At 38.3% G+C, this 25,980-nt stretch overlaps 1 protein-coding gene across 1 annotated transcript in view; it reads left to right on the top strand.

Moving 5' to 3' along the window:
• The window catches only part of PKHD1 (PKHD1 ciliary IPT domain containing fibrocystin/polyductin), a 292,871-nt gene extending 274,676 nt beyond the window's left edge, over positions 1 to 18,195 (top strand). The window contains 4 exon segments of the mRNA XM_058181645.1: positions 1,663 to 1,770; positions 10,621 to 10,779; positions 11,986 to 12,111; positions 17,267 to 18,195. Coding sequence (XP_058037628.1) covers positions 1,663 to 1,770; positions 10,621 to 10,779; positions 11,986 to 12,111; positions 17,267 to 17,601 — 728 coding nt within the window. The 3' untranslated portion in view covers positions 17,602 to 18,195.
• The last annotated feature ends 7,785 nt before the right edge of the window (positions 18,196 to 25,980 follow it).

Genomic DNA, 25,980 nt, shown 5'->3' with positions numbered 1-25,980 from the left:
GTAAAACCGGTTCAGATTTCACCATTGGGTCATCACCTTTAAAGCCCTACATGGCACAGGGCCTGGCTATCTGCAGGCCTGCCTTTCCTTAAGGACTTTTACCAGTCATATAGTACCATGTCAGATTGGATGGGCATGATTCTAGTCCTTTCCCTAAATGTTGTCATCTGTTGACAGCTATGAAGCATACCTTTTACACTGGAGGTCCTGCCCTATGGGACATTGTACTTCCTCAAATTTGGCGGCCTCCACCCTTTTTGTTGTGGTCTGTCAGCAGTCCACGGAGCTGGCAATGGAATTGGACAGCGATGAGGCTGAGGTGAGGCCAGGGCCATCGGGAAGTGAGGAGCGGACTCCAGAGTCTCCAGAGACTGATAGTAGTGGGGCAGAGGAACAGAAGGAGCCTGTTCCTAATGCATGCATGAGAAGAGCTGCCAGAAGGCAAGAGCAGCTCAAGCAGGGAGGACAACTCAAGAGTAAGGCCAAGAGATGATTGGCCCCTCCCATAAGGCTTAAAACAGACCAGCACCGGTATTTCAGCTTTGCCAGAAAACAACATTATAGCTGCGTCTTCTGCTTTGTCCTCTGCTTCGTGTATGTCTTTGTTTTTGTGGCTTCTGGATGTTTTCCAGGAAGGGCCTTTGGCAGTTTGCCTAATTGGACTATGGTTTGTGAGATAACTGAGGAATTTGTGTTGGGAGGCATTTGTTTTACTTTGAGTTGAACGACGCTGGGAATGAAATAATTCCCAGCTGTTGAATAAAGTTTGTTTTTCCGTGGACTAAGTTTATTACTACCTACTTGGGCCTGGATCACAGCACTTTTAGCCTTCTGTAATTTTTAAAGAATGGGCAAGCACTGGGGAAAAAGTAGATGGTTCTACATTAGAACAGATCAGCACCAGGTTTTATCATTTTGAAATGTTTTTATATGTCTTTTAATTTCTTATTGGGAGCCATCCAGAAATAGTTAAAAGATGAGTGGCTATATAAAAGTTTTAAATAAATACTATACTTCTGTGTCAGAAGCACTGAAGCACTTTTGTGATGAAAAGATCAGCTAGTAACATCACCATTGCCCAGGGAATGCCCAATTGGAGGCACCTTTCATTTCCCTGCTAATGAGCCCACTGAAGTGGTATCTATTCATCTGTTTGTGTTTGCACAGTTTCAAACTGCTAGGTGGGCAGGAGCTGGAGTGAAGGACAGGAGCTCACCCCATCACACAGCAGCATTCATCTTGAACGTGGGCTTGCTAATCACATGAGCCACCTCACTCCCCATTTTAAATAAACAAATTGGGGCAAGGGTTCCATTAAATCCAAATGACTATTAAATCTAAATTTATATAATTGGCTTTTACATTATTTGTATCAGTTTCCATCATTTGTTCAGATTTGATCTGCTGCATTCGAAGTCCATTAAATAGAGGTCGCTAAATTGAGATTTCGCTTCTAATATCTTATTGCATGGAAGAAAAAGGTAGATTATTTTCATTTATTATGTTGAGTTTTCTAAAATATAATAAATTATTCAAACTCCACTAGCCATATTTTATGGTTGATTGATTTAATAAACATAATATGTTTAAAATAACCGTCACTGTCGTACATGAAATTCAATAGGAGTTAATAATCCAAGTATGGATATAAATTATTTTCAGGTAACACAAGAGTAAAGGTTGAAGATGGACAGGTTAGCTTTCAGAATTTGATTGTGTCCAGCTCTTGCTTCGATTGCCATCTCATTTTCAAAGTTACTTCTCCTCCAGGTAAGATGCTTATCTAGTAAAAAATCTAATGGATATCATATAATAAACATTTTCTGAAATTAAGCGGGCAAGTATAAGATCAAAGCCATCCTATAACCTGCTCTTGTGCTTTCTGAGGGATATGGAAACTGCATTGTCTGTATTTTATTTATTTCATTAAATTTATATGTTGCCAATCTTATATATATATATATATATATATATATACATATACATACATACATACATACATACATACATACATACATACATATATATATATATATATATATATATTTTTTTTTCTGAGGTTTTCGCGGGTGTTTGTATATAGGTCTTTGGTTATTCCGGTTTTCTCCCGCGTAAAATTGAAAGTGTCTTGGCGACGTTTCGACGAAGTCTCATTCGTCATCTTCAGGCTTCAGCTTCGTGCTTCTGGGAGCAATGTGTGATTGCAGCTGTTTCTTCCTTTTTAACTGCTAGTGGGGGTTTGAACTGATTGGGTGGGAGCTTGGCTGTGCTCTGATTGGATGTGGGTTTTTTGTGCTCTGATTGGCTGGGGGTGTGTCCTGTTTGGGTGGGGGCTTGGTTGTGCTCAAATTAGTCTGAGTTGCAGGGGGATCTGAGCTAGTGAGCTGCACTGCTGCTGTTTGGCTTCGTGTTCGTGGTCGTGCTACATCTTCGTAGTGGGTGTCAGTCTGCTGCATGTATGGATTGGAGGGGTTTGAAATGGCTAATGTTGCAGCTGCGGTCTGGCTTCTGGTCCTTGGTCGTGCTTCCTGATCAGTGTGGGTTTGGGTGTGCTTTCTGGGTGGATGTGTGGTGGTAACATCCTGTGTGGACCTCGTGAGTGTGGGTCTGGTGTCATTCCTCGTGTTAGGGACACGTTTGTCAATAAGGGCAGGTTTCCAAATGGCTGGTAGGCGGGAGGTATCATCTCGTTTGTTCATGCTGTGTGGGCGTTTTTCTATCTCGATGGCTTCTCTGATTATTCTGTTGTTAAAGTGTTCAGTTTTGGCGATAGTTCTGGTCTTTTTAAAGTCAATATCGTGTCCTGTGACTTTAAAGTGTTGGACCAGGGAAGAAGTTGGTTCCTCTTTTTTGAATGAGTTCTTGTGTTCTTCAATCGTGCACTTATTCTTCTGTTGGTTTGTCCAATGTATGTGGTGGGGCAGGTGGTGCATGGGATTTCATATACTCCTTGATTTTCTAACTCAATTTTGTCTTTGGGGTTTCTTAGGATGGTGGATATTTTTGGTTTGTGCAGAATGCTGTCTTGATGTTATGTTTGTGGAGGATCTTGCTGATTCTGTCTGTGGTGCCTTTTATATATGGGAGGAGGGCTGTGCCATTTTCTTGCTCTCTGTCTTGGGTTTTAGTGGGGGTTCTTTTGGATTAGTTTGGTAATCTTATTTCTCTGGAATCCATTGGATGTTAGTACGTTTGTGAGTGTGTAGTTCGGTTTTAGGTGTTGTTCGTCAGCTAAGCATTTTGTTCTAGAGATGAGTGTCTTGGCTACGGAGTTGATCTGTGCTGGGTGGTGGTGTGAGTGCATGCAGATAGCGGTTTGTGTGTGTTTTCTTCTGGTAGATGGTGTGTCCTAGGGAGCCATTGGGTTTCTTGTAGACTAAGACATCTAGGAAGGAAGTTGGTTGTTAACTTCTGTTTCCATGGTGAACTGTATTTTGGGGTGTAGGCTATTGAGGTGTGTGAGGAAGTTTTCAAGTTTTTCTTTCCGTGTGGCCAGATTATGAAGGTGTCGTCTACGTATCTGAGCCAGAGTTTGGGTTTGTGATCAGATTTTTCTAGTGCTTGGGTTTCAAAGTGTTCCATGTAGAGGTTGGCAATGACAGGTGAGAGGGTGATCCCATGGGTGCGCCTTCTATTTGTTTGTATTTTTGTCCGTTATAGATGAAGTATGTGTTGGATAGGCAGTGGTTGGTCAGATCTAGGATGTGCTTGGGGGTTATATTTGTTTTGGATAGCTGTCAAGGCTTCTTTGATTGGCACTTGGGTGAAGAGGATATGACATCAAAGCTCACGAGTAGGTCGCTGGGCTGTAAGTTTTGTTTCTTTATGATCTCTATGAACTGGAATGAGTTTTTACGTGTGAGGCGATGGATTCTGCATAGGGCTGTAGTTGTTTGGCGAGAAATTTGGCTAGGTTTTGTAGAGGTGAGCCTATGGAGCTGACTATGGGTCTGAGTGGGGTTCCTTCTTTGTGTATCTTGGGAGGCCGAGAGCTTAGGGCATCTGGATGATTTCTCTCTGGGAATGATTCTTTGTTGGATTTCTTCGCTGATGGGGAGGCTTTTATTTTGGATCTAGTGGTTTTTCTAGGTAGGTGGTGGGGTCTGTTTTAGGGGCTTGTATGCAGGGTCTTGGAGTAGGTTGGTTAATTTGGTTTGGTAGTCAGATGTGTTCATAACCACCGTATGCTCCCTTGTCTGCTGGTAGGATTATTATGCTGGTGTCTTTTTCAGGTTAAGTAGTGCTGTCTGTTCCTCTTTGGGTAAGTTGCTTTTGGGTGGCTTGCTGCTGCAGAGGATGTTGGTGATTTCGAGTCTGATTTTGTTAGCGTCATCGGGGTTGATTTTGGTCAGGCTGGTTTCAACTCCGCATATAATGGTCTCAGTGGGGATGTATTTGGGAGTGACTGCAAAGTTGAATCCTTTGGAAAGGACATCGGTTTCAGCTTTGGTGAGGATCCTATCTGAGATGTTATGCACTGTTTGTTTCATGTGTGGCTGTGAGGGTGGAGGGGTTTGTTTCTGGCGTTCTTGTAGTCTTCGGAGTTTGTTGGTGTGTGTGTCCGTCTTGAGGGTGGTCTGTGTTTCGGCTCTCCAGACGGCGAGTTGTTTGGATTTGTCCCAAAGTGCAGGGTGGATCTTGTTGCTGAGTTTGAGGTGAAGTGTGAGGAGATCTTTGTTGATTTGATCTAGGAGGAATCTTTTTGTGTGAAGTTCATTTCTGATTAGGGCCAATTCTGTTCTTTTTAGGATGCGTTTGGCGGCTGCAGAGTTGGAGTGGAATTTCAATTGGAAGCATGTGGGGATTAAATTTTGATCTCGGCAGTTTCGTAGGAATGCAAGGTCACATAAAATGGAAGCTCTTTGGACTTCTAGTTTTAGAACAAAATGCTTAGCTGACGAACAACACCTAAAAACCGAACTACACACTCTCACAAACGTACTAACATCCAATGGATTCCAGAGAAATAAGATTACCAAACTAATCCAAAAAGAACCCCCCACTAAAACCCAAGACAGAGAGCAAGAAAATGGCACAGCCCTCCTCCCATATATAAAAGGCACCACAGACAGAATCAGCAAGATCCTCCACAAACATAACATCAAGACAGCATTCTGCACAAACCAAAAAATATCCACCATCCTAAGAAACCCCAAAGACAAAATTGAGTTAGAAAATCAAGGAGTATATGAAATCCCATGCACCGCCTGCCCCACCACATACATTGGACAAACCAACAGAAGAATAAGTGCACGCATTGAAGAACACAAGAACTCATTCAAAAAAGAGGAACCAACTTCTTCCCTGGTCCAACACTTTAAAGTCACAGGACACGATATTGACTTTAAAAAGACCAGAACTATCGCCAAAACTGAACACTTTAACAACAGAATAATCAGAGAAGCCATCGAGATAGAAAACGCCCACACAGCATGAACAAACGAGATGATACCTCCGCCTACCAGCCATTTGAAACCTGCCCTTATTGACAAACGTGTCCCTAACACGAGGAATGACACCAGACCCACACTCACGAGGTCCACACAGGATGTCACCACCACACATCCACCCAGAAAGCACACCCAAACCCACACTGATCAGGAAGCACGACCAAGGACCAGAAGCCAGACCGCAGCTGCAACATTAGCCATTTCAAACCCTCCAATCCATACATGCAGCAGACTGACACCCACTACGAAGATGTAGCACCACCACGAACACGAAGCCAAACAGCAGCAGTGCAGCTCACCAGCTCAGATCCCCTGCAACTCAGACTAATTTGAGCACAACCAAGCCCCACCCAAACAGGACACACCCCAGCCAATCAGAGCACAAAAACCCACATCCAATCAGAGCACAGCCAAGCTCCCACCCAATCAGTTCAAACCCCACTAGCAGTTAAAAGGAAGAAACAGCTGCAATCACACATTGCTCCCAGAAGCACGGCTGAAGCCTGAAGATGACGAATGAGACTTCGTCGAAACGTCGCCAAGACACTTCCAATTTTACGCGGGAGAAAACCCGAATAACCAAAGACCTACATACAAACACCCGAAAACCTCAGAAAACATATATATATATATGTATATATATGTCTTTAGTTATTCGGGTTTTCTCCCGCGTAAAATTGGAAGTGTCTTGGCGAATCATCGTCATCAGGCTTCAGCTTCGTGCTTCTGGGAGCAAGCTTTGCTCCCAGAAGCATGAAGCTGAAGCCTGAAGATGACGAATGAGACTTCGTCGAAACGTCGCCAAGACACTTCCAATTTTACGCGGGAGAAAACCCGAATAACCAAAGACCTACATACAAACACCCGCGAAAACCTCAGAAAACATATATATATGTATGTATATATGTATGTATGTATGTTATGTAAACAGATATACAGGATAAGGTAAAGGTAACGGTTTCCCTCGCACATATGTGCTAGTCATTCCCAACTCCAGGGGGCAGTGCTCATCTCTGTTTCAAAGCCGAAGAGCCAGTGCTGTCTGAAGACGTTTCCATGGTCATGTGGCCGGCATGACTAAATGCCAAAGGCACATGGAACACTGTTACTTTCTCACCAAAGGTGGTCCTTATTTTTCTACTTGCGTTTTTTACGTGCTTTCAAACTGCTAAGTTGGTAGAAGCTGGGACAAGTAACGGGAGCTCACCCCATTACGCAGCACTAGGGATTCGAACCGCTGAACTGTCAACCTTTTGATCAACAAACTCAGCATCTTAGCCACTGAGCCACCGCTTCTAATCTCATTAATAATAGTTTTTAAGAAATTATAAAAACAGATATATATTTGCATTTCAATTTATTAACATCTTCAAATCCAAACCGCACAATAGTTCATTTATACTAGAAATGGTGATCAATTTGTAAAACTTTTCATTAATTGTGTAGTATTTATGTCTATTTGTATCCATCTACATACCTATTTTACAGCAGATTTGGTTTTTTTATCAATTTAGATAGATCAGCATTTCAGCTTCTAGTGTGAAATGAAGTCTGCTTTTGCATGTTTCTAGATAGATTCCAAGAGTTGGAAAAGCAGATTCATGCATTATATACACCCAATGTAATGAGATAATTTCCGCCATTTTCTTTGCTTTGTATCTCGGATAATTCAAATTAAAAGAGAAACATAATTGGTCCTAGATTTAATTCCTTTAGTTAAAAAAACATTTCTTCTCTAGCGCAAATAAGTCATGTTGCTGTATTTTTAACATGAAGATAGTGCACTTACATATTGCTAAAATGAAACTCAAGAGTACATCTATATCAATAAACTATGTAAGATAATTTCTGTACCGTCCTCGGGCGCACGACGCCGGCTCGAGCCTTGCCAACAGCAAACGGCTGCTGATTGGCTAAGGCGCGAGCCGGCTTGGAAGCGGGAAATCCGAGCGCCGCTATTGGTGCAGCCTTCTGACAGGAGCCCTTTTTAAGAGCTGTCAGAGAGGCTCGTGTTGTTGTTGCTGTTTTCCCTGTTTCGGTTCCTGCGCTAATAAAGAATGTTGTTGATTGCTCTCCTCAGCGTCCTCCTTTCCCACGTCTCATAATACACTAGAATTTCAGAATAGCTTTTTTCAGTATTTGTCTGTGGGGGCAAATGAGAAATTCATTGAGGTCTAGAAAATTCATAATGAACTTATTCCATCTTAGAAATTAGATATGGAATTTTAAATTTGGTGAGTATGGAGAAAAATATGACAAAAAGCTTAGGTAATGGTTATGCTGATTTCTTGGGGTTCTACTTTTTTTTCTTTTTTGCACCTCAGCTATGTGTAAGTCTAAATGAGTGTCTCATTTTTATAGTAAATGTGTTTTAATGATATGTTTTTTACCGTTGTTAGCTGCCCAGAGCTAAATTTGAGATAGGTGAATGTATAAATTGAATAATTGAATCTAATAGATGAATGAATGAATGGCAGAAATATGGAAGGTTTCTGTATGTAGTATTGATTAATGAGTGACAGAGCAATTTATATTGGTTCAACATGTTGTCAAAACATTTATCAAGAGACATAATTCATTTTACATATGAAATTCTTAGCATGCCTGTCATAGGATATCTTTTACTTTTCCTACTGACAAGTTTCTTGCAAAAGGGAAGGTAAAGAGCAACCCACTTTTATCCTAGCCATTGGCAAGCCATCTTGTTTCCCAGAAAATAATTATATCAAGAAGAGATCAACTTTTCACCCTTGCTCCTACCAAACAAAGAAAAATTATAGAGAATTTTGGTGCCTATCAGAAAGATGGAATACAGCATTTGTAACTGAAAGTTGAAACAGGAAGCAAGTGTCAGAGCAGCTGCGTGGTTTGTGTCATTATATAGCGGCCACTCCCCCTTACTGCAAAACTATGAGCATTTTATGACTGCACTGAGGAGGAGGTTCGAGGACCCCCTGGCAGAGCAGAAGGCCAAAGGCCGGATGAAAACCATCAGGCAAGGGAGGAGACCAGTGGCTGACTACAGCCAGGAGTTCAGTGATCTGGTTCCCATGATGAGAGGATGGTCGGAGGTGACCCTTGTGGACATTTACAAAGATGGCCTGAATGGAGATCCAACTTAATGTCAGGCTGCCTCTGATTATATTTAGGAAAGAATACACCTTGACTTCATTTGCAAATAAAGAAAAGTACTTTTACTAAATACATCCGGACTGCAGCAGTATAAAGTTGGATCTGAAACAAAATATTCCATATCCCCCCATTAGTCCCTCCTCTCCTCAGGAGGTCAGGCTGGTCTGGTCCAATGCCAGCTCCTTCTCTGCCCCCGTGGTAATCTTCTTCTGCCGGTCTCTAGCTGTTAATCATCTCAGGAATGCAGTCTCTGTTGAAAAGCCCGCGCTCTAACATTCTTGCTGATTTTAACCGTTAATCACCCCTCCCTTTCTGTTATGTCAGACGACACTCTTAAAGGGCCCTCTTCCCTTACCCTGAATAGGACAGTAATACATCTTACATCCTTAAACTATTTTACATTACACAAAGAACCCATTACATTCTAACTACTGAATATAAATTGTACAAAAATATGTGAGGATTGGAGTGGAGGCTGACAGGAAGAATCAGCCTCATCAAAAGTCAGTTAGTCAAAGGACCATAAAATGTTACTCTTGGAACAATACAATAAGGAAAGATCAGCCCCCATCTGAAATGTATAGATGCATTTCTCTACATTTCCAAATGCAATTCAAAAGGCACTGACAATGTCTCCTCAAATGGTGACAAAATGTTTGCAATCAAATTGCCAAGCTCAGAGCTAAAACCAACAGCTTATCTACCAACCAGAGCTACTAATATTGCAACACATTGCATATTTAAATATCTTTTGAGTCAAAACTCCAATCCCAGTAACCTCATAGACACTTCCATGACGTTTCCTTAGCAATGGAAATTGTTTCCTATTTCCTTCTTCTAGGATTTTTTTTTAATTTCCTAGTCTAGCCTACAGCTCTGGATTCACTTGTATCCTATCAAAGTATTATAGGGACGCATGCCTGATCAAAGACCAAATAATATTTAGAGTTCTCCAAGAGGCAGTCAAAATTGCCCTATAAGAGCAATAGATTCAAGATATAGACCAAGGGGCCAATACGTTCAAGGTATTAAATTAATTCTTTGCACCAGTAAAAATAAGATGGACAGATTGTCTGTTTCTAAATTGCATTTTTATGAAGCAGTATGTCTTTCCAGGTGCATTCAGCTTCATTTGCTGACGTTTTCACTTAAAGGGATAACTGAGATTGAGAGTATGGTTGTGACTGAGACTGAGAAGGACTTTTTCCTGGGACTTTTACATAAGTGTAAAAGGAGATGTTGAGAAAGATAATCAGATTTTAGCATGTTTTTCAACCCTGAAGTGAACCTGGCTGAGGCCATCTTTGATGTTTTAGGGTTGCCACAAGGCAGAAGAAGAGACAGGGAGAGGGGAAAAGAGATAGTGGGGGTTTGTAGCAGTGGTGAAATCCAAATATTTTTACTACCGGTTCTGTGAGTATGGCTTGGTGGGCGTGGCAGGGGAAGGATACTGCAAAATCCCTATTCCCTCCCCACTCCTGGGGGAAGGATGTTGCAAAATCTCCATTCCCACCCCACTCTGGGGCCAGCCAGAGTTTCTGAACTACTCAAAATTTCCGCTACCGGTTCTGTCAGAACCTGCTGGATGTCACCCCTGGTTTGTAGTCAAAGCAAAAAGTTTTCCTGTGGGAACCAAGGACATTCCAACAAGTGTTGGGGAGAGGAGGAGTAGAGTAACCAAGCAACTTGACAGCACCTCTATTGGACAATGTGACTGATGACTTAGGGGATTTTTCACTTTTTAATTAGTGAAAACCACGAGAACTTTCAGAATCGGTTTTCACCAGTTGTGCCAATATGATGTATCCAATAAATTGTTCATTGAGGAATCTACCTGTCTTGGAGTTCTGCTTCCTATGGGTGCATTACTTGGAATGCTGACAATGTTGATATTTATTATTGATATTCATAATGACTTCATTGTTTTATCATGTGAAACAGCCTGAGACACAATTTCCTTTCTTGTGATATTTGTTTAGGTCTAAAGCATGTGTTCTTTGTTTTAATTACTTTAAGCTACATATTTATTTTTCTTCAGGTGCTGCCTTATCTGTTGAATCAAGTTCTTTTACTGTTTTCCCTGTTGCTGTATCAGAAAAATCCGCCATCATCTTTACTGCTCTCCTGTGTTCAGTAGCCTCCATGCTTGTTTTGGGATTTGTTCTTATTTGTTGGCTCAAGAAAAGAAAGAGAAACAGTAAGTCACAAATTGGCATGATGATTATCTGCTGTGATTTATAGGAAAAACAGACGTTGCAATTAGCAATAGCTGGTGAAAGAATGTTGCAGTCCCTCAGTTACAACAGAGATGTGGAAATGCTTTCTGCTGATCCACATTTGCTTTGCCTTGAGCCTTCAGTGCTAGTTGTTGATGGAGCATCTCTTGGGCCACTTCTCCTGTCACAATTGGGATTGTGTTCTCAATGAGTGAGACAAATGGGAACAAAAGACAAATTGTGCAAGGAAGAAAAAAATAGCCACTGCCCATTTTTATGCAAAATTGACTGCTTCATTCTTCTTGAACCAGCACACAAACCGGAATTAGATTTTTTCAAAAATTTGGCGAGCAGCTATTTGGAAAAAAAAAGTATGTAGATGCTTATATTAAAAGTAGTAGATACACAAAATGTATGTTGGCAATGTACAAGAATGGCTAGGAAGAAAAAAACAATCCAAGGACAAAAAGTTTATATGAAAAAGTGTGTATTTGAAGCAGTGAGTATGAAAAAAGTCCTGGAATAACATTATTGTTGACTTTTTAAAATGACTATCTGATGCAGCTATAGAAAGAAACAAACCAGGATGGACAAATGAGAAACAGTAAACCTTAATTTTATCCAGCTTCACTCTTCCCTGCTGTGTCAAATGTATTCTGCTTAAAATATGATGTAATTGGTACTGATTATTACGTTTTGCCCTGAATTTCTTTTACTTTTCTAACACTCCAATGGTGTAGAGAATAAGATAGGGACTTTTCCATGGTCTCCTCCCAGGTTTCATGGTTGGTCAAAGCCTCTATTAATATAATCCTCTGGCTGTACAAGTGAGCTGACTAAAAACCATTTAAGTTGCATTTTTGCCAACCAGTCAAGTGTTTCAAGTTACAGTCATATGTATTGTTCAGAAATTTTGCAATTCAATTCAAATTAAGTGTCTTAATATTTCAAACAGTTGAAATTTCAGAATTCAAGCATTTATGTTTAATTTTTTTTAATGATACTGTTTATAATTATAATACATTTTTTTGTCAACCCATTGCTCTGGAGAAAATGTTCCTGTAAAAATCAATAGTATACATGAAAATGGTTCTAGGTAGACATACTTTAAATTTATACTAAATTTGTTTGAATTAATGAATGTTTACTGTTATTCTCATTAAGCTTTTTTAAATATTTTGATGTAGAAAATAAGCACAGACAATCTCCAAAGAATAAAAAATGCCCTCAAATACAGGAAAATCAAACAAATTGTGGTATCCATCAGCACCGCATTGGGAAAGGAAATGAACATTCCACTTCTATGAGAGAAGGTGAGTTTATTGAATGCCAAAAAGGCTGCATCCCGTTACAAAGCATATTTTATCTGAAACATTTTAGCTATGATAATTTAGACCTCTCTCCTGGCAGAGATTTAATTCTCTGAGCTGGACTTTTCTGATACATTTCTCCCTCACCAAGTAAAAATACCCACAAAGAGAAAGCCAAAGTGTACGTGTACAGTATGTGCATATGCATATGCATATACATATCCACATGTACATATATGCCTCTATTGTAATTATTGTTTTAGATGTAGATTTTAGAATTAGATTTTTTGGGGAGAGGGGATAATTCCTGGAGAACAATTTTTGTTTTCTATTAGTCCCTTTTTGTCCCAAACAGAACACAGATTTGATCTTCCAACATTTTACTTCAGAGGTTCTCAAGAGACAGAAAGGAAATTTTAGATTTTTGAATCCTACAGGTAGTCTTCAGCTTACGACCACCATTGAGCCCAAATTTTCCATTACTAAGTGAAACATTTCTTAAGTGATTTTGCCCCATTTTATGACCTTTCTTGTCATAGTTGTTAGCGAATCACTGCAGTCGTTAAATTTGTCAAACTCTTGTTAAATGAATCTGGCTTTCCCATTGACTTTGCTTGTCAGAAAGTCGCAAAGTGGGATCACATGACCCCGGAACATTGCAAATGTCATAAATATGAGTCAATTGCCAAGCAGCTGAATTTTGATCAAATGACCATGGGGCTGCTGTAACAGTTATAAATGTGAAAACTGGTCTAAGTCACTTTTTTCAGTGCCATTGTCTATTTGAATGGTCACTAAACGAACTGTTGCAAGTCAAGGACTCCCTGTAGTATTGAGCAAAATGAATCAATCATTTTTGTAGGGTTTCTTATAAATATGTATCATTGTGCCCAGTTTGACTTATTCTGGAGAAAGGATATCTAAGGTTGATAACTACTATGAAAGATTTCAACCTTTATTGAAATTTGAATGTTCACAACCAAACAGGAGTTGTTTTGACTTGCAAGTCACAAATTGTTTTAATGACATAGGTATTAAAATACCCACTATTGCAAAAATATTACTTGAAATAATTGATATCGAATATTGATTGGCTAGATTTTATATTATCTATATTATGAACACTTGGCTATAAATTGTTTTGATCAATCCTTTGTGAGTTTAACACATCTATCAATCTATCTATGAAAGACCATGACAATTCTTTTGTTTAAAATGCCACTTAAGAACACAACATCTGGTTGTTTTGATACATGCAAGCATTACATTTTGTCATAATTCATCCCTAGAGAAACTGAGAAATAGTATGTAAAGCCACATAGAAACATTTATGAAAAATGAATGGATTTGAGACAATTTTATATGTAAAATTTTGGGGAAAAGGAGTACCTGGAATGAAAGTAAGGGAATTCCACTGGCCAGAATGGGCCAACTCGCTACAGCCAACATGCTGCAGGATAACTTGCCATGGCAAACTCACTGGTAGACAACTCATTGCAGGACAATTCAACAAATACAAAAGTTAAATTAATATCGATTCTACATTTTGGCAAGAAAAACAAAAAGCACAGGTACAATACATGTGGTACCTCACTCAATAGTAGTAACTGTGAGAGGGATCTTGGAGTCCTAGTGGACAACCATTTAGATATGAGCCAGCAGTGTGCAGCAGCTGCCAAAAAAGCCAGCACAATTCTGGGCTGCATAAACAGAGGGATAGAATCAAGATCACGTGAAGTGTTAGTGTCACTTTATAATGCCTTGGTAAGGCCACACTTGGAATATTGCATTCAGTTTTGGTCACCATGATGTAAAAAAGATGTTGAGACTCTAGAAAGAGTGCAGAGAAGAGCAACAAAGATGATTAGGGGACTAGAGGCTAAAACATATGAAGAACGGTTGCAGGAACTGGGTATGTCTAGTTTAATAAAAAGAAGGACTAGGGAAGACATGATAGCAGTGTTCCAATATCTCAGGGGCTGTCACAAAGAAGAGGGAGTCAAACTATTCTCCAAAGCTCCTGAGGGTAGGACAAGAAGCAATGGGTGGAAACTAATCAAGGAGAGAAGCAACTTAAAACTAAGAGAAACTTCCTGACAGTTAAAACAATTAATCAGTGGAACAACCTGCCTCCAGAAGTTGTAAATGCTCCAACACTGGAAGTTTTTAAGAAGAGATTGGACAACTTTTTGTCTGAAATGGTATAGGGTTTCCTGCCTAAGCAGGGGGTTGGACTAGAAGGCCTCCAAGGTCCCTTCCAACTCTGTTATTCTATTCTAGAATGGATTGTATATTGTATATACTCGATGGAACCATAGTCAATAATAATAAAACAAAGTAAATCTAGAAATACAAGAGTTACAATGATTTTGATGAAAATGTGATCTCCAATAATAAAAGTAACTGAATGAGACAATTAATACAGTATTGAATTGCCCCACAGTGTGTTGGCCATGGCGAGTTGTCCTAGACCCCCACTGGTAAAGGTTGTGCAATCATTTGCAAAATAAAGGCAGATGGATTATTTGATATTTCTTATTGTTCTTCTTATGCAAGAAGTTGAGCAGATTCCTATCTTATTACAAATGCAGAAAATATTTTTAGAATTTTTTCACTTTTCTCATACAATATTACATATTGTATGAGAACAAAGACTTTCTCCAGAAAGAAAAGTTATTGTATTTGTTTCTGCATGTGAAATGGCATCTTTGGATCAGGTCATACTGTTTCCTTGTGTTCCTTCAGTTATTCAGGTTGTCTGGTAGATAATGAAATTTAAGTAAAGTTAGGATTTTTTAAGCTGTGTCAGTTATTTATTTACTCCATATTTATAGAAATCAATTTTTATCTGGAAATTGCAACCAACAATTTCCACACTTCAGTCGACTAGGCTGTTTTTTTCAAACATGTCCAACAATTCTTCACTATTGCTTATGTCTCAATGATTTTAAACCTATTTCACAGTGTTCTCCTTGTTCATTTTGGTGGGGGGATTTTTCATATTTGAACCCCTGCCATTGATACAGTGTATCTCAAAGAATCTCTACGGAGTGGAAGTTGGTCTCTGACAGAAAGCCACTTGAAGAGGGTAGAAGTATTTGAAATGTGGATTACAGGTGGCTGTTATGTATAAATTGGATTGACAAAATCAGAAATGAGGAGGTGATAAGCCTTGGCATGGGAAAGCCAAGAGAAATCATCAAAACTATAAAAAAGCAAACGTTAGAATACTTTGGACATGTGATGTGACATCCAGAAAAATATGGTATACTTCACTTAATCCTCCAAGGAAAGATTGAAAGCAAACAAGGTCCAGGCAGAAGAAGAACATCGTGGCTTCAACATCTAAGAAACTGGTTTGGACAAAACTCAACAGCACTTTTTTGTGATAAAAATAGGATCACCAACATGATTGCCAACATCCAATGATGGGTATGGCACATGAAGAAGAAGAAGAAGAAGATCTCAAAGAATGCACCCGACTAGAGTTTGGTTTCCATTCATGTTCTAGGGTTGGAGGCAAAGAAGGGCTAGATTGCAGTTTGTGAATAAGAGCTTAGCCTCAATTTTCTCTCTCTAAAAATATTGCTTGAGAAGGCACAAGTATGTGTGTATAAACTGTGGAGAAGAATGGTATGTTATTCTACTGAAGGTAAGACTAAGAATGCAAAAGAGAATTGCAAGTGCTTTTCTGGACTCAAACTTGTTGCATATGAAAGAAGCAGAAAGAAGCTAGTTTTAAGTTTCATTTTCTGATTTTAATTAATATTTATTACAGAAGAGCAGAAGGAGCAAAAAAGGAAATGCTACAGTTTGTATGTTTTGATATTTGCTATACTCTTTCAAAATACAGCATTCAGCTGTATGCCTTAGGATACATATCTGCTATAAATTCATTTTTTATCTAATTTGTCTGAGATCTAAGCTTCCTGTGGAGGTCTGAGATCAAAGGATCTGATTCTTTCTGATGTTGGCTCTGACATATAATGTGTGCTGACTTAGTTCTGTCTATAAAATCACAGTAGGAGACTGTCATAGTCCTTTGGAACCTTTACATAGTGGACTTTTATTTCAGCTGGTAAGGATGACAGGTACCTCAATGATTGGAGCTAAGGTGTAAATAATTAATAGGAAGATTTTTTTTCACTCTCTCTCTCTGCAAAAGAAAATCCAGGCCTTTAGATTATTTTTTAAAAGAAATTGCTGGAAGATCAGTAAAAAAAAAAATCCCTGATATATTCAGATTTTAAATAGGAATAACAATATATTAAGCTAATATAAAATGCATGACATGAAGTATCTAATTTTTTAAACATCCCCTACCTTTTAAAACATGGTTGCTTTTGAAAATGGAGAGACCGTCAAAGGTAATTATTTCTCCTTGGTTGCTGCCAGCTAATTTTATTTTCCGTGGAATATATTTGAGCCAATATATTTTTTGGCATTTTAACTAGTGTTTAGGGATATAAAACAGAGTAAACCGGTTTAGAACTTAATATAACATAAATCATCTAAGAGATTAGATTTGCTTTGATTTAGCTACTTTCATCCAACTGCATAATGACATAGGACCAAATCCAAATATTTTCCCTTTGTTGATAAAAGATTTTAATCAGCAAGTTGAGGAAAGATATGATTTTCATCCATTTCCGCTCCTTTGACTCTGCTCATTTTCCAAATTCTCTTACAGAAGGAACCTTTCTAAAGCCAACCATACAAGAATTCACTGATTAACTCTCCTGTTCTACTGAAGGAAGCCTTGCATTGGCAAAGGAAATTAGCTGGATTCTACTCATGGTTTTAAAGGATCACCATACGTAGGCCACCATAATGAGAAAATATGTGTCTTCTTTTTTCTTTTGTTTTATTTCTGGAATATAATCACCATTTTCAGATGATTAAATGTAAAACACAATAAATAAATGTTGTGATACATAAATAAACAAATAAATAAATAAACAAATACAATTTTAAACTGGGACAACATATGAAAAAGGAAGACAGCAAACATAGTTTGGCTAGTCCCCTTTCCTTTTTGGCATCTAGGCTCAATTCACAGTTTTTACATCATGTGTCAGTAACTGTTGAGCAGCTTTTAAGAAAGCTGAGAATGTATTAATTTACTATCATCACTGACAGACTGTGTATTTTCTAACAGATATAAAACTGTGTGAAGAACTTACAGAAGAGCCGTTAAAGAAGCTGCATCAAAAAACATTGAGCACCACATTAAGAGGAACAGCAAATGAAATCGAACAAGACCATTGGCTCAATAAAAGGAAATTAACCAGGGAGTCTCTGGAGCTTCAGGAACTTCACATCAAGGAGCTTAATGAATGGAAGAAGACCAAACAGCATATCATTGACTATGTTCAGCATAAAGAAATGAAAGGAGAGCAATTCATAGACCAAAAACATAAAAGACACAAAGACATGCCTGTGACAAGATCTGAAGAAGATGTGAGGGGAAAACAGGAAATTACAGTATCATAATATCCAAATGTTCCTGTTTGGCTGCTTTTGGACTTCTCATTCTTAATGTAACTGCATATTTTGAGACATAGAAAACCGAGGCTATTTGTTTAATTTTTAGAATGAAATGAACGAAGACCAATGGACAAGCAATGCTCCTATGAACTGTTTCTAGCACAAGTCACTGGAGATGGTATCAGTGATGCTTTGTTATCTTACTTGCTGATTTTAACCATATTGTTATGTATATAGCCATGGTGGTGCAGTGGTTAGAATGCTGTATTGCAGGCTAATTTTGCCAACTGTCAGCAGTTCGATCGTGTCCGGCTCAAGATTGACTCAGCCTTCCATCTTTCCAAGATCAGTAAAATGAGGAGCCAAATTGTTGGGGGCAATATACTGACTCTGTAAACCACTTGGAGATTGCTGTAAAGCACTGTGAAGCAGTATATAAATCTAAGTGCTATTGCTATTGCTACAGGAGATGTAGAATAGTAAATCAACTACTGTTTTTGTTTCCTTTGTTACCTGCTTATTTAGTTGTGGACCTTATTTCAGAAAATAATATTAAATCAGTATAATCGTTTAAATTATAAAATTGTTTAACTAAATAAAATGGTTTAAAATGCTAAAATTTCCCATGGCTAAGGCACTGATACAGACAGACCTTTCCAGCACCATTTTTAAAAAAATGTGTCAAAGTCTTATGAATAAAAGTTGATTTAGAATTTATACTGGCATTTGAAATTAGCATCTCCCAAAACTGCTGTCCTAGCATGTAGTCCACCAGAACTCAAAAAATAAGTGGGATCAGTATAGTGACTTTTCTCATTTTCAGCATGAATAGACGTAAAGAATTTCAAGTGAAGGCTTGAATCATTCCATCATTTCTGATAAATTATATCCAATAATGTAAATTTCAGTTGGATTAGCACTGCAAGTATCTTATGCTATTACTGTAATTTCTAGTGAAGATCGTATGAGTGTAGTTCCATGTGCATATATGCATATAATTAAAGTGCACATTTGCTTTACAAGTTAGTTTTTATAACTAAAACATCTTAGTTATTTACTATTCTCTGTAATCCAATACATCCATTATTTACATGCCCATGTAAATAAGGGTCTAATTTCTTAAACTGGGTTTCATTCATATAATGGCTAAATTATGTTTGCTTCACTATTTCAAAGAGATAGCAAGAACTAAAAATACGTTGAATCTGTCACATAAATGATTGTGTCAATATAGATATATTATATGGGGAATTCAGAAGAGCAGAGCCCAACACTGAGGAGAAATAGCAAACTGTTTAATCAATAATAACTGGATCCCAACTTTTCAAGAATGGGATCAATGGGAAATGTCTATGGAGGTTCTCAGTCATCCAGGTCATAGTTGTCCTTTTTCAAGAGGCAACTGGGTTTTCTTGTTTTTCTTTGAAGACATTTCAAGACAACAATGATAATTGGAAACAAAGATTTTCATAGAAACCGAGAGCTACAGGGTGGAAAATCCTAGGGATCTGATTGTTTAACAACATTTAAGGAAGTTGGCTGGTTGTACTGTAGTGGATAAGAAAGGCTTCAGTTCAATCTCAGATGGGATTGCAGGGGGCTGCAATCAATTTGGGGCCGATAGGATTAGGCAAAAGATAGGGAGGAAAGGGGTGCAGCATCCATTTGGTTTCTCATTTATATTTTCTGTACCTCTTTTTTATATAAGAAAATGTTGGTGGCCAAAACCATGGTAACAAGTCTTTTGTTTTTGCTACTATTAATAGTTTAGGGTTTAAATTAATTATTTCTTTCCTATTATTTCATAGATAAGTGTTGATAGTTTTATCACCTTACAGTTATAGGCTATAATTAGAATAGATTTTTTTTTTATTGGCCAAGTGTGATTGGACACACAAGGAATTTGTCTTGGTGCATATGCTCTCAGTGTACATAAAAGAAAAGATACCTTCACCAAGGTACAACACTTACAACACTATGATAGTCATAGGTACAAATTTAACACTTAATGATACAACACTAATGATAATCATAGGCTACAATTAAGCAATCAGGAAACAATATCAGTATAAATTGTAAGGATACAAGCGACAAAGTTACAGTCATAAATGGAAGGAGATGGGTGATGGGAATGATGAGAAGATTAATAGTAGTGCAGATTTAGTAAATAGTTTGACAGTGTTGAGGGAATTATTTGTTTAACAGAGTGATGGCATTTGGAAAGAAACTCTTCTTGTGTCTAGTTTTTCTGGTGTGCAGTGGTCTGTAGCATCATTTTGAGGGTAGGAGTTGAAACAGTTTATGTCCAGGATGTGAGGGGTCTGTAAATATTTTCACAGCCCTCTTTTTGATTTGTGCAGTATACAGGTCCTCAATGGAAGGCGGGTTAGTAGCAATTGTTTTTTCTTCAGGTCTAATTATCCTCTGAAGTCTGTGTCTGTCTTGGGTTGCAGAACCAAACCAGACAGTTATAGAGGTGCAGATGACAGACTCAATAATCCCTCTATAGAACTGGATCAGCAGCTCCTTGGGCAGTTTGAGCTTTCTGAGTTGGCACAGAAAGAACATTCTTTGTTGTCCTTTTTTGATGATGTTTTTGATGTTAGTTGTCCATTTTAGATCTTGCGATATGGTAGAACCTAGAAATTTGAAGGTTTCTACTGTTGACACTGTGTTGTCTAGTATTGTGAGATGTGGAAATATGGAAGGTTTCTTCTAAAGTCTACCACCATTTCAACGGGTTTGAGTATGTTCAGTTCCAGATTGTTCCGGTCACACCATGAGGCTAGTCATTCAACCTCCCATCTGTATGCGGATTCATCATTGTCTTGAATGAGACCGATCACTGTTGTGTCATCTGCGAACTTCAGTAGTTTAACAGATAGATCGTTAGAGATTCAGTCATTGGTATACAGAGAGAAGAGAAGTGGGGAGAGCACACAGCCTTGTGGGGGGTATCTGATGTGGTTCTGCTTAGCTTCACCTGCTGCTTCCTGTTTGTTAGGAAGTTTGTGATCCATTTACAAGTCTGTTCAGGTACCTGTAGCTGGTTTAGCTTAGAAGAGTGTCGGGAATGATGGTATTGAATGCTGAACTAAAGTCTACAAAGACCTGCATAGGTCTTTGGAGATTCAAGATGTTGTAGGATGTAGTGCAAAGCCATATTAACAGCATCATCTGTTGATCTATTTGCTTGGTATTCAAACAGCGGATCTGTGATGGTTTTCAAGTGGAACAGCACTAGCCTTTCAAAGGTTTTCATGACTACAGATGTTAGAGCAACTGGTCTGTAGTCATTCAGTTCCTTGATGGTGGGCTTCTTCAGCACTGGGATGATAGTAGAACGCTTGACGCAAGAAGGAACATAGCACATCTCTAGTGATTTATTAAAGATATGGGTGAAGATGTGGGCCAATTGGTCAGCACAGACTTTTAAGCAAGAAGGCGTTATCTTGTCTGGGCCTGGAGCTTTTCCTGGCTTTTGTCTGTAAAATAGGTCTTGCACTTCCTTTTCTGTGATCATTAGGGGTTGTGAACCCAGTGGGATGGGGTCAGTTTGTAGGAAGCTTGGCTGTTGTTGGTGTATCTGAGATGGGGGTTGTGGAGATAGGTGGCTGTAGTCTCCTTTCAAACCTGCAGTAAAACATGTTCAGATCATCTGCCAGTTGTTGGTTTCCTTTAGCCTGGGAAGGAGATTTGCCGTAGCCGGTGATATTTTAAGTGTTTTCCACGTTTGCTGGTTCATTTGTTAAGAACTGAATCTTTAGCTTTCCAGAGTAGCCTCTTTTTGCTGCTTTGATCTCCCTTTTTAATACATTTCTGGCCTGATTTTACAGCATTTTATCACCTTTTCTGTAGGCTTCCTCTTTGGAATGACGTAGCGGCTTAAGTTTAGCTGTGAACCAAGGTTTGTTGTTACTGTATATTCACAAGTTCCTTGTCAGTACACATAGGTCTTCACAGAAGCTGACATATGATGTTACAGTATCTGTGAGTTCATCCAGGTCTGCAGAGGTATCTTCAAAAATATTCCAATCAGTGCAGTCAAAGCAAGCCTGTAGCTTTAATTTTGCCTCCTCAGTCCAGGTCTTCATTGATTTAATTGTTGGTTTTATGGTTTTAAGTCTTTGTCTGTAAGTAGGTACAAGGTGAATCATGCAATGATCAGAGCGTCCTACAGCTGCTCATGGTAAAGACCAATAAGCATCTTTTAGTGTTGTGTAGCAATAGTCTAAAATATTCTTGCTTCTAGTGGGACAATTGACATGCTGAAAGTACTTTGGTAGCTCTTTCCTTAAGTTTGCCTTATTTATTTATTTATTTGTTTTGTCCCAACAATATATATAGGTATCATACAAAAAGATGATATAGTATATAAACACATATATGAGTAAATATAAGGAGGTATAAGCATATATATATATAGGAAGAAGACAAGAAAAACAATAGGACAGGAATGGTAGGCACGTTTGTGCACTTATGCACGCCCCTTATGGTCCTCTTAGGAATGGGGTGAGGTCAATAGTAGAAAGTTTTTGGTTAAAGTTTTTAGGATTATGAGAAGAGACCACAGAGTCAGGTAAAGTATTCCAAGCACTGATGATTCTGTTACAGAAGTCATATTTTCTGCAATCTAGATTAAAGCGGTTGACATTAAGTTTCTCCCAAAATAATGGCCAGTGAATCAGGGTATTTGGCTTCAGCCTCCATAATTTGGTCAGCTAGAGTTCATAATGCCTTGTTTACACAAGCTCATGGTGGGACATAAACAGCAATTAGAAGAAATGAGGAAAATTCATGAGGCGAATAGTAGGGTTTGCAGTTGATAATTAATGTCTCTAGGTTTTCATCACAGAATTTGTATATTACAGTTATATCCTGAGACCAGCTGTTGTTGATATATAAACATAAACCTCCTCCCTTCTTTTTACCAGATGTTTCTGTAATTCTGTTTGATCGTTCAATCTGAAACCCTGGGATATGCAGGCTGCTATCTTCAATTGATTCATTTAACCAAGTTTCAGAGAAGCATAGGACTGCTGAATTGTAAAAATCAGAGTTGTATCTGTTTAAGAGGAGTATTTCATCCATCTTATTAGCAAGTGAACATACATTGGTTAGAAAAATCAAAGGCAGAAGAGTTTTATTTCTCTTATTTCTTAATTACAGTTACAAAATTCAGATGCTTAGCAATTGACTCATATTTATGACAGTTTCAGTGCCCAGGGTCAGGTGGTCCTCTTTTGGGACCTTCTGACAAGCAGAGTCAATAGGGAAGCCAGATTCACTTAACAACCAGGTTACTAACTTATCAATTTCTGTGATTCACTTAACAACAGAAATTTGGGGCTCAATTGTGATTGTTAGTTGAGGACTATCTGTAATTTGGCAGCAAAAATAGCATTTATTCCCACAGTTGTTGGAACTGTCTTTTAAAGATGCCCCTCTTCCCTTCTTTCAGTTACATTTTATGGAAAATACTTTTTCTGAAGCCCTGGCTGGTTAAGCAGGTTAATATAGAAGGAGATTTTCTTTCAGATAGTTGGACTTACTATTTAGGAACTGAAGTGGCTTGGAAATAAATTGAGAATTACGATAAGTCCTTGGAACATAGGTATAGCTTGATAAATTTGGCTGAAATTCTAGCAGCTGAATTATTCATATGTTGAAAATTCCAAGGGTAGGTAGGCCCACATATAATATTCTGCTATAGAACTACTTAAAATACTTACAGATATATTTCTGTGATTAACTGTCCCTATCTGTGAAAAACTGTCATTGGTGAAATATCAAATCCATTTAAATCTATAGGGACCATACTGGAATAAGGATCAATCCCTCTATCCCAAATAAGGTATACATATTTGTACTATGACAATATGGTCCAACAATTAAATTATTAGACTAGGGGTAATAAAATATACGTTTTGCCATAGAAACTTACAGATTATTATGGACCAGTCACACTTAGACTCAAGATTGTTGCGTGGAATAAAATAAAGGGAGATTTCTATGCAAGCTACTTTGAGTTCCAGCCACCTAGACTACAAATCTAAAGAACAAAGAAGCATAAATGTATGGTTTTGGAACCTCATTTAATATGAACTGAATGTGTAATTGATGGAGAAATGTCCCTTGAAACAAATGGGCAGGATAGCTGGCTAATACAACCATGTTTGTTTCAACAGAAAAAATGAGAGATTTGTGAGTGTGCTGCTCCTTTGAAATATCTATACCAGGGGTCTCCAACCTTGGCAACTTTAAGCCTGGAGGACTTCAACTCCCAGAATTCCCCAGCCAGCTTTGCTAGGAGTTGAAGTCCTCCAGGCTTAAAGTTGCCAAGGTTGGAGGCCCCTGGTCTATACTATCAAAAAAATTCCAATTGTGAGAATCTACTTGGGTTGCAGACTTGATCTTAATAGTTTCAATGGTCAAAAGCAGGCAAGGGATGAAAATCAGTCTGTCTATCATGCTGATACCCTTCAGACTAGCTACTGATATTTTCCCATCAGTGTACCATTATCAGTTTCTACCAAATATGATATTGTATGTGTGTCCAGCATATTAATAATACAAGTGGGGGGGGGAATTGCTAGAAATATCCTTTCTTCTCTCATGCTGACAAAAGTTATTTGCTAAACCCCCTTCATTTGATGAGTGACAGGAGACTGGTGTCAAGTGAGAAAATGAAATGTAAATTATATTAAACACTTCTCTCATCTCTGGGTACCAATCCTGATTCCAAAGTAACACATCAAATCAAATCCTGTCTTCGCCTAAGGGCAAATGAAGAATCATTTCTCTTTAATACCATTCTTTTCTAGTAAAATATTTTTCTGTTTAGTAACTGAAAAATTAAAATATAATCCCCGTGTTAATCCTGGAGGGGAAAAAATGAATATTTTTAGCAACAAGAAAAGCTGTGATTGTATTTTGTACTATTTTTCCAACTTTCATGCCTGACCGACATAGCTTACTAGTAATTCTATGCTGCATAAAATGGCACCTTTAAAATACTCCAGTAATTTTCACTGCAAACATTTTATCCCTATGTTTACTGTGAAGCAGAGGAATAGGGTTAGTTTAGGGTTAGGATTTTCACAATGACAAATTTATCGGCAGATTTAGACTGAATTGTATTATGACTAATATCTTTGTAAAAAAAAATTTTTAAAGTTGCTGTCATTTTTTTAAAAAAATATTTATTGAATTCATTTGCTGCCCATCTCGTAGCAAACAACTCCGGATGATTTTTTGTTAAAATGAACCAGTGGAGAATATATATATGACTCTATGAAATGGGTAGAAAAAAGCAAGATACAGAATTTGGCTTTGAACAAGGGTAAAAGTGGGGACGGATTAGGTCTAAGGAACTGGACTATCCAAATGTTAGAAAGCACTGCCAAAAAGGAATATATTGTACATGGCTTTTACCATTTCAGACAACTTGTTGAATAGCTAACAATTGGGGGGAAATGGAGCTATCTAAAGATCAAATGATGGTTTCAAATTCTCTGGGATTCTCAAGGCATGAATTTTAATTCTATAAACTGCCTGGAGTCAGCCATATAAATTTGTTTAATAAATAAATGAAGCAGTTATATTGTTACAAAATCCATGTAAATGAACCACAGTTGTGTGGCTTAGAGATATACTGTTAGAACAACTTTAGTTGTACTTTATACAACTCAGCTTGCGGCATATAATTGTATGGCTTCTTTTGGATGTGGATTGCACAATAGTCAAGAAGAATAGCAAGCTCATTTATAAAAACAGCTCAAGCAACAGCTTACTATCATGGGGAGAACATGAAGAACCAGAGAGAGAAATCTCCTCAATCTCTCATGTCGCAATGATTCTTTCCTCACCACTGACTGACTCAGAGACCTGAATCACCCCACTGCGATTGGCCTGTCCCACTTGTGCCAGGAGAGGAGGCATGCTGAGGGTCCTGTCAGCCCAATTATTCTGGCTGGTGGGTCCAGGAGGAGGGCCTTCTCTGCTGTTGCTCCTGCCCTCTGGACATTCTTGCCCCCCAATGTGAAGTTGCCCCAACTCTCCTATCCTTTCCTAAGGGCCTAGAGATGTGGCTCTGTCTGTTGACTTGGGGTCCCAGTGGGAGAGAAGCTTGGTAGAGATGGTTGATTGAGTAACAACAGAGCCCACCTCCCCCTATTCCACCATCCCTAGGTTTTAATGTTTGATTTTAATTATTTATATTTTAATTGTATATGTATATGACTCTAAGCTGCCAGAGTTCTCCTATGGTAAGATGGATGGCAAATACATACATACATATATACATACATACATACATACATATATACATACATGAATCCTGATTTGAAAGAACCAGACATTCCCACTGCCCAGAGCACAATACAG

Source organism: Ahaetulla prasina, chromosome 1 (genome assembly GCF_028640845.1).
Source record: "Ahaetulla prasina isolate Xishuangbanna chromosome 1, ASM2864084v1, whole genome shotgun sequence".
NCBI classification, from domain to species: Eukaryota; Metazoa; Chordata; class Lepidosauria; order Squamata; family Colubridae; genus Ahaetulla; species Ahaetulla prasina.
This window is presented reverse-complemented; position numbering and strand designations above follow the sequence as displayed.